This window comes from Phragmites australis, chromosome 24, assembly GCF_958298935.1.
Source record: "Phragmites australis chromosome 24, lpPhrAust1.1, whole genome shotgun sequence".
Classification (NCBI taxonomy): Eukaryota; Viridiplantae; Streptophyta; class Magnoliopsida; order Poales; family Poaceae; genus Phragmites; species Phragmites australis.
The window spans coordinates 2,998,916-3,012,400 of record NC_084944.1 but is presented as its reverse complement, the minus strand read 5'-3'; the positions used below and the strand labels follow the sequence as shown (position 1 = coordinate 3,012,400).

Sequence of the window (13,485 nt, the reverse complement as noted above, 5' to 3'; positions counted from 1 at the left end):
AAAAGGAACTCACTAAGTTGGTTGTACTACATTCGTCCCGACTGCTTTAAGCAATATAGTGACTTATTAAGCTTTACGCAATATATGTTATGATTTGCGTTTAGATTCTATCGGGAACATTCATGTATATGTCCGAATCAAGTGAGCCATATAAATATGTGGTCACTATATCCATCAATTACATAGATAGATAATTTTAAACTGCTAATGAGATAAGATATCGGAATGTGATTCTACTCATGATTGGAGAATAAATTTCATTAAAATCAATGCTGAGTCTCTGCATGAACCATTGTGCTACAAGTCTTGCTTTGTATCTCACCACCTCGTTGTTTTCATTATGTTTCTAGATGAAAACCATTTGAATCCTATAGGAAAAATATTTGGAGGTGTAAGTATTACTTTTATGAATACCTCTCTTTTTGTGAGCGAGACTATCTCTGTTTGGATTGCATCTTTTCATTGAGTCCAATTCTAGCATTATTTATACTCTTCCATACTCTTGGGATCTAGATCATTTTGGAGATTATTTGCAATCATAGTAGAAAAGTATGTGTCGATAATTGTAGTCTTTCAGTCATATGATTATCTAGAATCTAGATAGTTAGTGAAAATCTCTTGTACCTTTGGTGACTGTTCGTAATTTTCCAATACGATTGAGTCAAGGTATTTCGATATCCCAATATCATTAATTAAGTCCACTATTGATATAGGTTGCGGATGTTGCCCATTCATTGGATGTATACTACCCATTGGGTGTCTGTCAACTTGAGATTGACTTGCACTTACTGTTTCAAATGGTTTCTTTCTCTGTTTCCTTTGCCGCTTGTAAGAAGTTGTATTCTTCTTTGTGGCCATACTTCTCCCCCCTCTTATTTTGAACAGGGAGTTGAGTGGTTTTTATTGGTACCTCCACTCTTTCGGGCACATTTTTGGTAGTATTATATGATTTTGTGACATATTTGTAGTTAGTAAATGTATTTAGCGGGTTATTTGTAATATGTTACAAATTGATGATTTTTAGAAGGGATGTCTTCTATATTCCAATTGATTTTCTGGTATTCTTTCTGGTACTTAAAATATCCCATAATGCTGGGAAATAATCCTCAATGAATATACAATCAGTATATCGTGCTGTGAATAGGTCCCCTATGAGGAGCTCGAGGTATGTAATAATCGATGGAGATTGATACCCCACGCGGATCCCCAATTTCTTGTGTGGGCTCATGGATGTACGTTGCGGTGGTGAGATCGGTACGTATGTAGCACAACTGAATTTACATAGATGAAAAATACTTGGTGGATTTCCATGTATTGATTGTAGAGAGGAAGTACTATGATATACAGTAGGTCGCAATTGAATTAAGTCTGCAGCATGTAAAACTGCATGACTCCAACAAGAAGTTGGTAAGTTGCAATTATGTAATAAGGATCGTGCAATGAGTTTAATTCTCTTGATAAGGGATTCTGTCAAACCATTTTAAGTATGGACATATGGGATAAAATGCTAAACTTGAATTTCTAGGGTCATATAATAGTCATTGAAGGCACATGAGGAGAATTCTGCAGCATTATCTATTCAAATTGATTTAATTCAATTTTCAGGATAATGTGCTTGTAATTTAATAATTTGAGCCATTATTTTGGTAAATGTATAGTTTCGTGTGGACAAGAGACATACGTGAGATCATCGTATAGATGCATCTATTAGAACCATGAAATATATGAATGATCCAGTTAATGGTTAGATAGGATCACATATATCACCTTGAATACGTTCAAGGAATTTGAGTGGTTTTACTTGAACTTTAAGGTAAGATGATCTTAAAAAAAAATTAGCTTCCCTGTGGCACATGCAATGCACATAAAATTCAAAGATTGAGAAAATTTAGCATCATATAAATTATGATCAATGGAATTGCTGATAATTTTTCACATCTCCCTATGCTAGGATGACCAAGGTGATCATACCAAGTTTATAATGCATTGATATTCTGAAAAATTACCTTGAGCAACATTTGCTACGGGTTTGATATATGTGTAGTATAATCCTGATGATAAAGTAGGAATTTTCTCAAGTACTAGTTTGTCATATCCGTTGTTTTTCGTTAAGAGGAGATATTCCTCTTTATTGTCATCATGAGTTTCAATATTGTCATCATGAGTTTCAATATGGAATCATTCTGACGGATATCTCTATAACTTAATAAGCTATAACTTAGTAAGTTACGAGTTGAATCAGGATACAATAAAGAATCCTCAATTATAACTTAAGTACCTATATTGAGAATAATTATGGCATGACTTGACCCAACAATTATTACATCGCGTCCAACGATTGTCAAAATATTTTCTTATCTCTTATTAAGAGTTTTGAAATATTTTGTTTCCCTAAGTATAGAAGCTGTGGTGCAACTATCCACAAGATATATTTTCTTTTCCATCGGATTGACTCTCGTAGAAATCTATATGTAGAATCAAATAATTTAATATGAACTTTTTACCAGATATATGAATACATACAGACTTTATTTAGTATTGTAAGTGTTGATACAATATTATAACATACAATATATAATGATGATAGCTTATTATTACAATAACTAATAGACGTCGATAATATAGTATCTTCGAAATTAGGAGACTAAATAAGGTCTTCAAACATGCAAAGCAAATTTGATAATCATATTTTTCGTACTTATGAGATATTTTGGCGGCTGAAGAGTCTGGTTGTTACTTAGTTCTTGTAGAACTTGTGCTACTGGCATTGAAGACGAACACGGTGAGGCGTGGGCGGAGCCGAGGAGGGAGACGAATGCCGGCCGATGTGTGTGCGGTGCAGAGCCGAGGAGCCAAGGAGGAGGAATTACGCGTGTGGGGAGCAATACCGCGACGCGGATGTGCGGCGGATGGCGGTGCGTGTGGCATTGACATACTGCGGCTGCGACGTGCCTCCTCGGCTGAGTGCCTGAGTCGGCTAAGATTAGCTAGCCTCCTAGGGTTTTGCCACTGCATGTGCATGGGCTGCTAGAGTACTGGGCCTTTTGGGCCTAATTTAAGATATCCAGGTACTATCCGGATGTTTTATCGGGTAATATCCGTTTTATGTATCGGATACTCCGTATCCGTCGGATACCATCTTCCCGAACACGAACCCATATCCGCCAAAAAATACCTGAATTCAGCTCTGATATCCGTATAAGTTGCCGGGTACCCGGATTTATGTCCCGAATTTGTCCAGAATAATACGGGCGGGCGGGTGGGTGGGAAATACCCGTCCCGTTTTCACCCCTAGCGGTGGCCACAATGGCTGCAAACTAGAGGAGCGCGGTGGCGACGCCATCGACCACCCGTGTGAGGGCCACGACAGCGACGACCGAAGTAGGGGAAGCAACGACAATCTTGGCGTAGGACACAAAGAAGTGTAGAAGCGATCGAAGGTAAAGTCCATCTTGCCATCGCTCTCACCGGTGATAGAGGCCTTCGTGCCTCCAATGCTTTTTTGTTGATCACTTAGTGGAGATTAAGTGGCTAATAATGTATTGAGAGTAATTTGGATTGCAAAGTAGATAGTGAGCAAATATAGATTCGAGCTGATGATTGTTACAAATATATACATGTTGATAAGGTCTCCTTTTGAGAAGACATTCCTCCCAAAAATACCTATTCGATAGCAACTGCCCGACGGTTAGATAAAAGAGCTCTTATTTCTAACAGTGGCAAGGCCAAAAGAGTTATTCTAGATTTTTTTTTGGAAAATGTAATTTGTAGGAGAGTTGTATGTTATATTAATTAATTATTAACGTAGTTAACAAAACCTGTACAACAGAGTAATACTTTTCAAGTACTTCGATCGAGTCACGAAACAAAGAGGAGAGGCGTACGTGCAGGTCAGCTTGCACTCACAATTTCTTGCCTTCTCAATCAGACAGGTCAAACATTTGATAATTCTTCTAGAACAAAGTCAGACAGATCGCGGCGTCCTCCGTCAAGTTTTTGCGGGAGCCACTTGGTGCTTCCTAACCAATATACATTTATCATTTATAATACAATTATAGTATTTTCTAATATTATTATAGTGTTATTTATTTTTTATCTCTGATAACTACTCTATTTCTTATCTTTTATTATTTTTTCTCATTTCTTCATATCCACAGTCATCCTTCAATAAATTTAAGTAGCTGCATCACTGTAGCAGTGGACAACAGCTACCGATTCTCAAATTTGACAGGCACAATGGCGCACTAGGATGCGGCTGGTGGATGCACAATTTCCAAACATGTAGAATGCTTATTGAAATTGATCAAAGTTTTTTTTTCAAGGTTTTGCAAAGTATTTTCCTTTTTACATATCTCAGAAATTTGATTGAATAATGAGTATGCTATTCAAACTACACAGAGACTTGGAAACTTTTTTAACGAACGTGGAAACTAAAATTTCATTGCAGTCACACTGACCTGATAGAAAGCTGGTTGAATTAACCCCTTTGTGGTCCTACATATTTATGGCACCTATATAACTACACGTGAAATCGAATTAGGTAGGGATGGATATAACTTATTTTGTATTTTATTTTATATTTTTTCGGAGTTAGAGTTTAGGCATGAATATTATCGGATAATTATTTCTTCATCATGTATTCTATTCTTTTTTTTTTCTCAGAGTTAGAGTCGGAGCGGATAGTGCCAAACTTTCGGTTAGTTTGATAGATAGAAATTTTTAATATCATTTGCATCCCACACAATACATTAAAGGGTGCAATCAAAATAAGTATATAGAGAGTGATCACTGAGATGTGAAAATAAGAATTATCTGTCTACAGATATATATAACATACCTATATATTATCATACTTTTAAGTGAAATCATAATATATTTTTTCATAACACGTAACACTCGGATACTTCGGATGGATATCAGTCATCATGAATCCTATCTTATTATTTTCTTAGATATAAAGTCAGACATAGATGCCAGTCATCTCATATTTGCTTCGCAAGCTTTCGGACGGGCAGGCAGGCAAAAAATATCCATTCTGTTTTTAACCCACGTATGTCTACCACAGTACACATTATTACAAAATAAGTTTAGCTGACTTTCTTTCCCTTAGGGTCAAAGAAATAGTAGGTATTTTTTATATGTTAACTATTTTCTGATGAAGTACGTCCAGTGTCATACATGGATATAAAAACTTAGGTCGTCTGTGCAAGATATATTGCAAGTACTTAGCTTAATGTTCTTAAAAAGTACTTAGCTTAATCGTACACCATGTTGGCTAGGATGGCTGCCGTGGACAGCTCAAATATATTATAAGCATGTTAATCTGCTATGTAAAATATTGTTTGACCGTCCTTATACCAAGCTAAGTCAATAAAAAGGAAATTCCCGCAGAAAAGTATTACATAAAAAAGAAAAGTCAGGGATTACATATCCAGACCATCTTATAAAGAAGATTGTATTAAGATACATCTTATGTTTTTTTTTAATATGTATAGCAAGCCAGAAAAGGAGAAACGAACCACGATTGCATGGGTATTTGTGAAAGGCTCCGTAACTTCTAATGGACACGAAATATTACCATCCATCTAAATAAAAGTAACATGATTAATACAACAATGGTGTGAGAGAATGTCAATCTCACAATATACAGATAACACAATTATTTTCATAGACCATAATCTCAAGCAAGCTAATATGAAACTTCTACTTACGTATCTTTGAGCAGCTCTCTAGGTTTAAGATTAACTTTCATAAGAACAAAATTCTATGTTACAGGGAGACAAAGGAAATAGATCAATGCGTACATCTTTTTGGGCGTAATAGGGCTCTTACACTTTAAGATATTTGGGCATTTTCATGCATCATCGCAAACTTTGTAATTGTGATGGGAGAAAGGTTGAAGAATGTTTCGAAAGATGACTGAGTAGTTGGAAAGGCAAACATATGTCAACAGGGGTAAACTAGTATTGATTAACTCGGGTATATCTGTTTGCCAATATTCATAATGTCTTTCTTTGAAATTTCACATGGTGTTCTCAAAAGACAGGATTATTTAAAGTCCAGATCTTTTTGGCAGTACGATAATCATAAAAAGAAATAGAGACTCGCCAAGTGAAATATGTTGTGTTAACCTAGAGATAAGAAGGGTTAGGAATAATTGATATGTCAACCCAAAATGAATGTCTCTTAAGTAAGTGGTTATTCAAACTTCTCAATGAAGACAGAGTTTGGCAGTAAATACTCAGGAACAAATACTTAGGGAACAAAAGTCTCACACAAGTGGATGGTCAACTGAAAGATTCTCATTTCTTGAGTGGACTAATGAAAGTCAAACAAGAGTTCTTACGTGGGGTACATTCCAAATAGAGGATGAAATCCAAATAAGATTCTGGAAAGATAAATTGTTAGGCTCCACAATTCTTAGCGACCAATACTGCTCTTTGTATCAGATTGTGGTGAGTTGTGAGACACAAAAATGCCAGATGTTATGAGCACTATACCGCCCCACATATCTTTTCGTAGATCGATTATAGGAGATAAATTGATAGCTTGGCATAATGTAGTGTCTAAGCTAGTCAATACATAACTTATTGATGAAATTGATGTTTTTAAATGGGACTTACATACTAGTAGATAATTTTTTGTTCGCTCTATGCATCGACGAATGACAAATACTGACATTTACTTTCCCAATAGATTTTTTGTGGCATCTGAAACTTCCTTTAAAAATCAGTATTTTCTTTGGTATTTACAACAAGGAGTGATCTTGACTAAAGATAATTTAGCAAAAGACAAATGGAACGGGGATCTAAAATGTGGCTTTTGTAATCAATGTGAAAGCATACAACACTTATTCTTTAATTGCCATTTTGCTATATCTGTTTGACATCTTATCAAAATTAATCTTAATATTGACACACCTAGGAGTATCAGACAAATCATGGGTGGATGGCTCAGAGGTGTTGGGCAAAAGCATAAGAATGTCATTTTGTCAGGGTAGCTAACCTATGTTAGGCAATATGGCTATGTTGAAATGATATCACCTTTAACAAAAAATCAATCACAACTTTTTACAGTGTATTTTCAGAGGAACTTATTGGCTAAGGTATTGGAGTTTACGGGTGGCAATTTAATAATAGACTAGATGGTGATTGATTTGTTACCATGTAGTTTATTTTCATATTCTCATTTCAAAGATTGTATTATTGCAGCAATGATGTAATAATGAACTGGGTTTCGTGCATTGAACAATGCATAGACCGGAAAATATTTCCTTTATTAAAAAAAAATACAACAATGGTGCAATATGGAGTTAAACAACACATAAATAAAAAATTCTAATTTAATAAACCTCTCAGTAAAGTTATATAGAAACCACTCATCTCAAAATGCAAGTCATGTATATATAATCTTCAATCGTATTTGGAATATAGAGCGTTCATGTTAATTCAATGATATTACCTCTATTTTCCCGTGTTTATTTTCCTTCTTCTTCAACAAGTTTTCAGTAACCATCCAAACTAAATACTCTTTATCTTATTTCCAAGACATTAGTTCTATAGATATACCATGGTTGCTCATTTCTTTCTACCATTCTCTTCATTTTATAACCTCCTCTCCCTTCCCACTCAATACACGCCTAAGTTCTCTTGCTAAAAAGGAGAGTCAATTCTTCGAGAAGGCAATATTGTGATTGACCTTTTTAATCTGTCTTAACCAATAAATGGATGCAGATATAAAATGTTGTCATATTATTTAAATGGTGACAAAAACCAAAAATCACAACACCACTACTATAAAGTCTACGTGCCAAAAGTCAAACAAAAAATTAGTACTATATATCAGAGCTTGAAAGCAAGTCGAACTCCTCAACTCATATTATTGTAGCACAATTCAATAAAAGCAAAGGACAAAAAAAAAAAAGAGAACACACATTGAAAGGGAAAAAAAACAGACATTGACTCCATTACATTGGCCATTTTGCAACCCCGTTTTCCTGTCTTCGTAAATCCGACAGCGGATTCTAAAACTCCAAACTATAACATTATTTTTTGTTATAGAAAAATATAATCCAAATCAACAGAGACTTCTAATAATTTAATTCACAAAAAATTGCACAATTCGCCAACAAATTTCATGATGGCTATAGCATACCTCTCCTGACCTACTCTTTTTCTCCTCATTCCCTTCCCTCCCCACTCCTCGCTCGATTTGCCCCCTTCCATACGGACACCCGGGGGCGATCAACTAAGCCGCCGCGCGTACTCATCGAGCTACAGGCCGCGCGATACAACAACGCCCCGTGTGCGCGCGTCGTACGTGCGTGGTGATCCACGGGCCGGCCACTCACGGCTAGACGACGAGTGCTTCCGTCTGAACAAATCCAGCCCCGAATCTTTGTTAATATCCTTTCTCTTTTGCGTCGATCGATCATATCCATTTCCGTCTATAAATTTAGCGCCTCGCTAGCTTTTGAACACCCCCATCTTTCTCCCGGTTTCCCTCCAAAAGCAGCACGAGTACGTGCAGCGGCAGAAGCTTGCGCCGCCATGTGTGAGGGGCTCGTTGGCCAGCTGTTGCCACCGTGCCGGTGCAATGCCATGGACGGCGGCGGCGACGGCCGTATGCTCGGCGCGGTCGTTGTCTCTCCGGACGTCTCTGTCGTTGTTGTGAACGATTCGACGACCGTGACAACGTGCAAGCAGCCGCCTCTGGTCTTGGCCGATAAGCCGTCGTTGACCAGGGGCGCGGCGAGGGAGGCCGTGTCGATCCTGAGGCTGTCATTGCCGATGATTTTGACGGGTCTCATACTCTTCGTCCGGCCGATGATATCGATGCTCTTTCTTGGCCGGCTTGGGGAGCTCGCCCTCGCCGGCGGGTCGCTCGCCATCGGCTTCGCCAACATCACGGGGTACTCCGTCCTGTCCGGCCTCGCCATGGGCATGGAGCCCGTGTGCGGACAGGCCGTGGGAGCCAAGAACCTCCCCCTCGTCGGCGCCACCATGCAGCGGACGGTACTCCTCCTCCTTGCGGTGTCCGTGCCCGTCGCCTTCCTCTGGGCGCACATGGAGCCGCTGCTCCTGCTGTGCGGCCAGGACGCGGCCATCTCCGCCGCCGCTCAGCGCTACATTCTCTTCTGCCTCCCGGACCTCCTCTTCCAGTCGTTCCTCCATCCTCTCCGCATCTACCTCCGCACCCAGTCCGTCAACTTCCCGCTCACCGCCTGCGCCGGGCTCGCCGTCGCCATCCACTTCCCCATCAACCACTTCCTCGTCTCGGTCCTCGGGCTCGGCGTCGAAGGCGTCGCCCTCGCCTCTGCCTGGGCCAACCTCAACCTCGTGCTGCTCCTCCTCGCCTACATCTACGTCTCCGGCGTGCACCGCGCCACCGGTGGCTTCACGCTCTCTGTCAAGCTGTTCAAGGACGTTACCGGGTGGATGCGGCTGGCCCGCCTATCCGTCGAGAGCTGCGCCAGCGTCTGTCTCGAGTGGTGGTGGTACGAGATCATGATCCTTCTCTGCGGCCTTCTGGCCAACCCCAAGGCGACCGTCGCATCCATGGGGGTGCTCATCCAGACCACGTCCCTGCTCTACATCTTCCCCTCGTCCCTCAGCTTCGGCGTGTCGACGCGTGTCAGCAACGAGCTCGGCGCGAACCGTCCGGGCGCCGCGCGCGCCGCGGCCCGTGCGGGTCTCGCGCTGAGCGCGCTCCAGGGCGTTGCCTCCTTCCTGTTCGCCGTGGCCGTGCGCGACGTATGGGCGCTCATGTTCACGTCGGACGCGGTCATCCTGGCGCTCACGGCGTCAGTGCTGCCCATCCTCGGGCTGTGCGAGATCGGCAACTGCCCGCAGACCACCGGATGCGGCGTGCTCCGCGGGAGCGCACGCCCCAAGGACGGCGCGCACATCAACCTCGGCGCGTTCTACGGCGTCGGCACGCCCGTGGCCGTGGCGCTGGCTTTCTGGGCGGGGCAGGGTTTCAAGGGCCTCTGGCTTGGCCTCCTCGCCGCGCAGGCCGCCTGCGTCGCGGTCATGCTCGTGGTGATCGGGCGGACGGACTGGGCCAAACAGGCGGAGCTCGCACAGGTGCTCGCCGGAGTTGTCGCCCCCATCGATGACTGCAGGCTCCAGGATGTGAACGGAGACGGTGGGAAAGACGTGGCGGCGCGCGTCAAGGTTGCGGCGCCCCACGGCGACGAGGACTCCAGCTTGCTCATCAATGTGCAGGGCTGACCGGCACTATACCTTGACGACGACGGCCGTCTACGTATGTATGAATCACGGTAAAGAACTAGTTAGTGTTCAGTACGTGGTGTGAAAAAAATTCCGGTCTGAACAATTTTTGGGAAGTTCAATTTTTTTTAAATGGATAAAAGCATTTGGCTTTTTATATCAAAAGATATATACATGTAACTATTGATTATTATAATATTCTACCGTATGTAGCCAAACACACGAAGCAAACATGAGTTGGTGAGTACATGTACCATGTTATTGCGTAAAAACACCTGAGACTTTGAGGTGAAAAAGCTGGGTGTTTTCTGTAATTACGTGGTCGAATTAGGTGTGTTGAGTGACTGCTAATATGTAGGTGGCCCTGGAAGCCGAGATTTTTTGTATTTTTTATTATTTTCCACATGTACGATGTATACTTGTATATGTACACACAATATTGAGGATGCAAATTGCCTTACGCTCATATTTCACACCGGAGGCCTGAAATAGCCTCCACTGTTGAAAACTTGAAATATATAAATGATTTATCTATATTTTTTATCAGTTTAGTCTTTTAAGTGAGTTGGTTAGTGAATGGTAACTCAATACGTATGCCTCGGACTACTTGTTTAGGCTCAAATTTTAGACTATATCTGTTTTTTAGCCTTTTTACGGTGGTCCATACTACCTGTAAACAGTAGGTAATATAAATTTAATCTGATCTTCCATGTGATTAGATATTTATGTAATTATGACAATAATGTTAATATTTACCCACCATATCATTAAAGAGTACTACAATCTTTTTTTATACCTAATCCCTCAATAATCAACATTCAGAACAATCTAAACATTAAACCTATGAATTTGCACGATATAACTACCATGCTATTTTTTTCCTCAAAATCCTTTATACTACATATACTCTACTCATACTATCTCTAAATAATAGGTAATATTCTAACCAATCTAGACTATCCGATCCAAAAAATAGATGACTTAAGTTTTTTCGAGACCACCGTAAAAATTTTCTTTTGTTTTTGGATGATTTTCGGATAATTAATTTGTACACAAGTGCATGGACATAAAGGATCAGCTAATAAGTACGTACCAATTCTACCATGCATTAGCTACTTTAGCTTTTTTTAAGAACACATAAAAGCGGCTGTACACATGCCTGCCAAACAGGTAGCACCGGATTGGTATGACCCGTTCTTACGGTTACAGCATGGTTAAATCAGGTGCAGAAACATCACCCCGATCGATCACGTACGTCCGCGCTTACGCACGTTTGGCCGGCACATGTTTTGACGGCCTTGCATGACGTACCACGTAAGTGCGCGTCGCTGTCGCGCGCGGTGTCGGCGGTGCGGGCTGCAGGCTGCCGCCCCGGCCGCCGGCAGACGCACCGGCCGGCCTCTGCCGTGCTGACCGCGCGCGCGCCAAACCTACCGCGCTGCAGGCTACTAGCTGCAGTAGATTTCGCGTTCTGCCGTCGCCCGCCGAGGCACCCGTTTCGTCGTGATTTTCCCGTGTCGGCTGCTCGATCGCTGACATGTTCTCGCGTGCACACTAGCGTAGGGTTATCTCACCGGTGACCGCATTGTGGAACACTCACAGCGCAGTCGGCGATCGACAGGGCATCCGTGTAACACTCATGTTTTTTTTTTCATTGTTCTTTTATAGAACTATGCAATCGATACTAACTTCCCAAGAAATCAACGCTAATTACCTGGCAAGAATCCTGTACCCGCGATTTAATTAACGCACAAAAAAATCTTGTACATTTTAGGTTAAGTTCAATCTTACTTTTTTTCTACACAAAACCAGTTAAGTTCTACTCTTTCATGTGTACGTAATACATCAGCATATTGGTTAGGCGTTACTGAAACACAATCTTAGATGGACATATGGAGAGTTTTCACTGACTGGGCGCCGTGGTAAATTACGATAGCTCAGTTGTTACTTCTTCTTTGTTCTACATATACGTAAGCGTGTCACGCTTTCTTTAGCTTGCTGTCAATTCAAAGCGTAAGACCGTAGAGCAATTTGAGGTTTTTTCATTTGTATATTTCACCAAATCCAATCATGTACATCAACATAAATTGTTGATGAATAACATAAACCGTCTACGTATTGCTGCATATTCTGAAGTTTGAAAAAGAATCTTGCTTATGTAATGTCGTACGTACGCAAGGAAAAGGATTCAATTCTTAACTATTATTCCAAGCTTTCACTTTTCTGAACATTAGTATTTCTATTCCTCTTCCACGCTTTCGTAGGTAGATGGATGCATGTTGCATGCCGGCCGTATCAAGTATGAGAAGTACATCGAACTATAGCTAAATATAGAGAGCAGATCAAGCTGGCACGCATGCATTATGATGCCCTAAAAGGGCTAATAAGTAATAACCGTCGGAATCCGAGGGTCAAACCGCCGTAAATCGATGGGTGTCTTCAAAATGTGATAGTTGCTTCACTTCCATTGATCCATCATAATACATATTTTCATAGACTGCGTGTGCGCAATATATTGTGGAATTGCATTTTCCGTTCCTCATGGGTTTGAAACCTTCCATCCATTAGCTCAACGACCCCAAAGCGATAAAGAAACAGTAGATCAGTACCACATGCAAAGAGATTGGCAATGAACGACGACTTTCATTTACTGTAGACACATCAAGTACAGGGCTTGACCTTGGCCCTTCTGAAGTGCATCGAACAAGGTGCAGAGGCACTAGAAAATGCTTGATCCAGGCAGTTCAGAAGCTTCGAAATGGTTTCTGTTTGAGCTTATCTGGTAAGTCCGTTGACATTTTGATGCCTAATGCATGGTAGCTGATCACTAGAAGTCCTATTTTTAACCTAAGATGTACGGTTCTTTATGGTTAGATGGAGGGCAAGCAGGGGGCTGTCTATCTGCGTGGTTGCAGGCCGCCGGCACACTCACATGATACGTGCACTTGCAGGGTGCACAGCTAACCACGGCCAATATCTGAGCCAATGAGGATTCGCTGACCTAGGCCATGGCTGGGAGAACTAATCAAACTAGCGATCTTCAGTCGTATTAGGAGGATGTGCATTTCTTGAAAAATAGATAAAGAAGATATGAAATTAGTGATGAGTCATTGTGACCTGTCACTAAATAACCTATTAGTTATAGGTGTCATCTGATCAAGACCCGATATAGACATGTCACTAATGATCAACTTATCAGTGACGGATTATCTTATACATATTATGAGCTGTAAAGAATCTGAAACTAGGATTG

At 41.1% G+C, this 13,485-nt stretch overlaps 1 protein-coding gene across 1 annotated transcript; it reads left to right on the top strand.

Moving 5' to 3' along the window:
- Window positions 1-8,172: 8,172 nt before the first annotated feature.
- On the top strand, window positions 8,173-10,675 carry LOC133907624 (protein DETOXIFICATION 49-like). Its single transcript, XM_062349696.1, has one exon. It carries the CDS (start codon window positions 8,550-8,552, stop codon window positions 10,230-10,232), a length of 1,683 nt encoding a protein of 560 aa, XP_062205680.1. The 5' UTR covers window positions 8,173-8,549; the 3' UTR covers window positions 10,233-10,675.
- Window positions 10,676-13,485: the final 2,810 nt, after the last annotated feature.

Coding starts and splice junctions, on each gene's coding strand:
- LOC133907624 (XM_062349696.1), top strand. CDS start 8,550: ATGTGTGAGGGGCTCGTTGGCCAGCTGTTGCCACCGTGCCGGTGCAAT.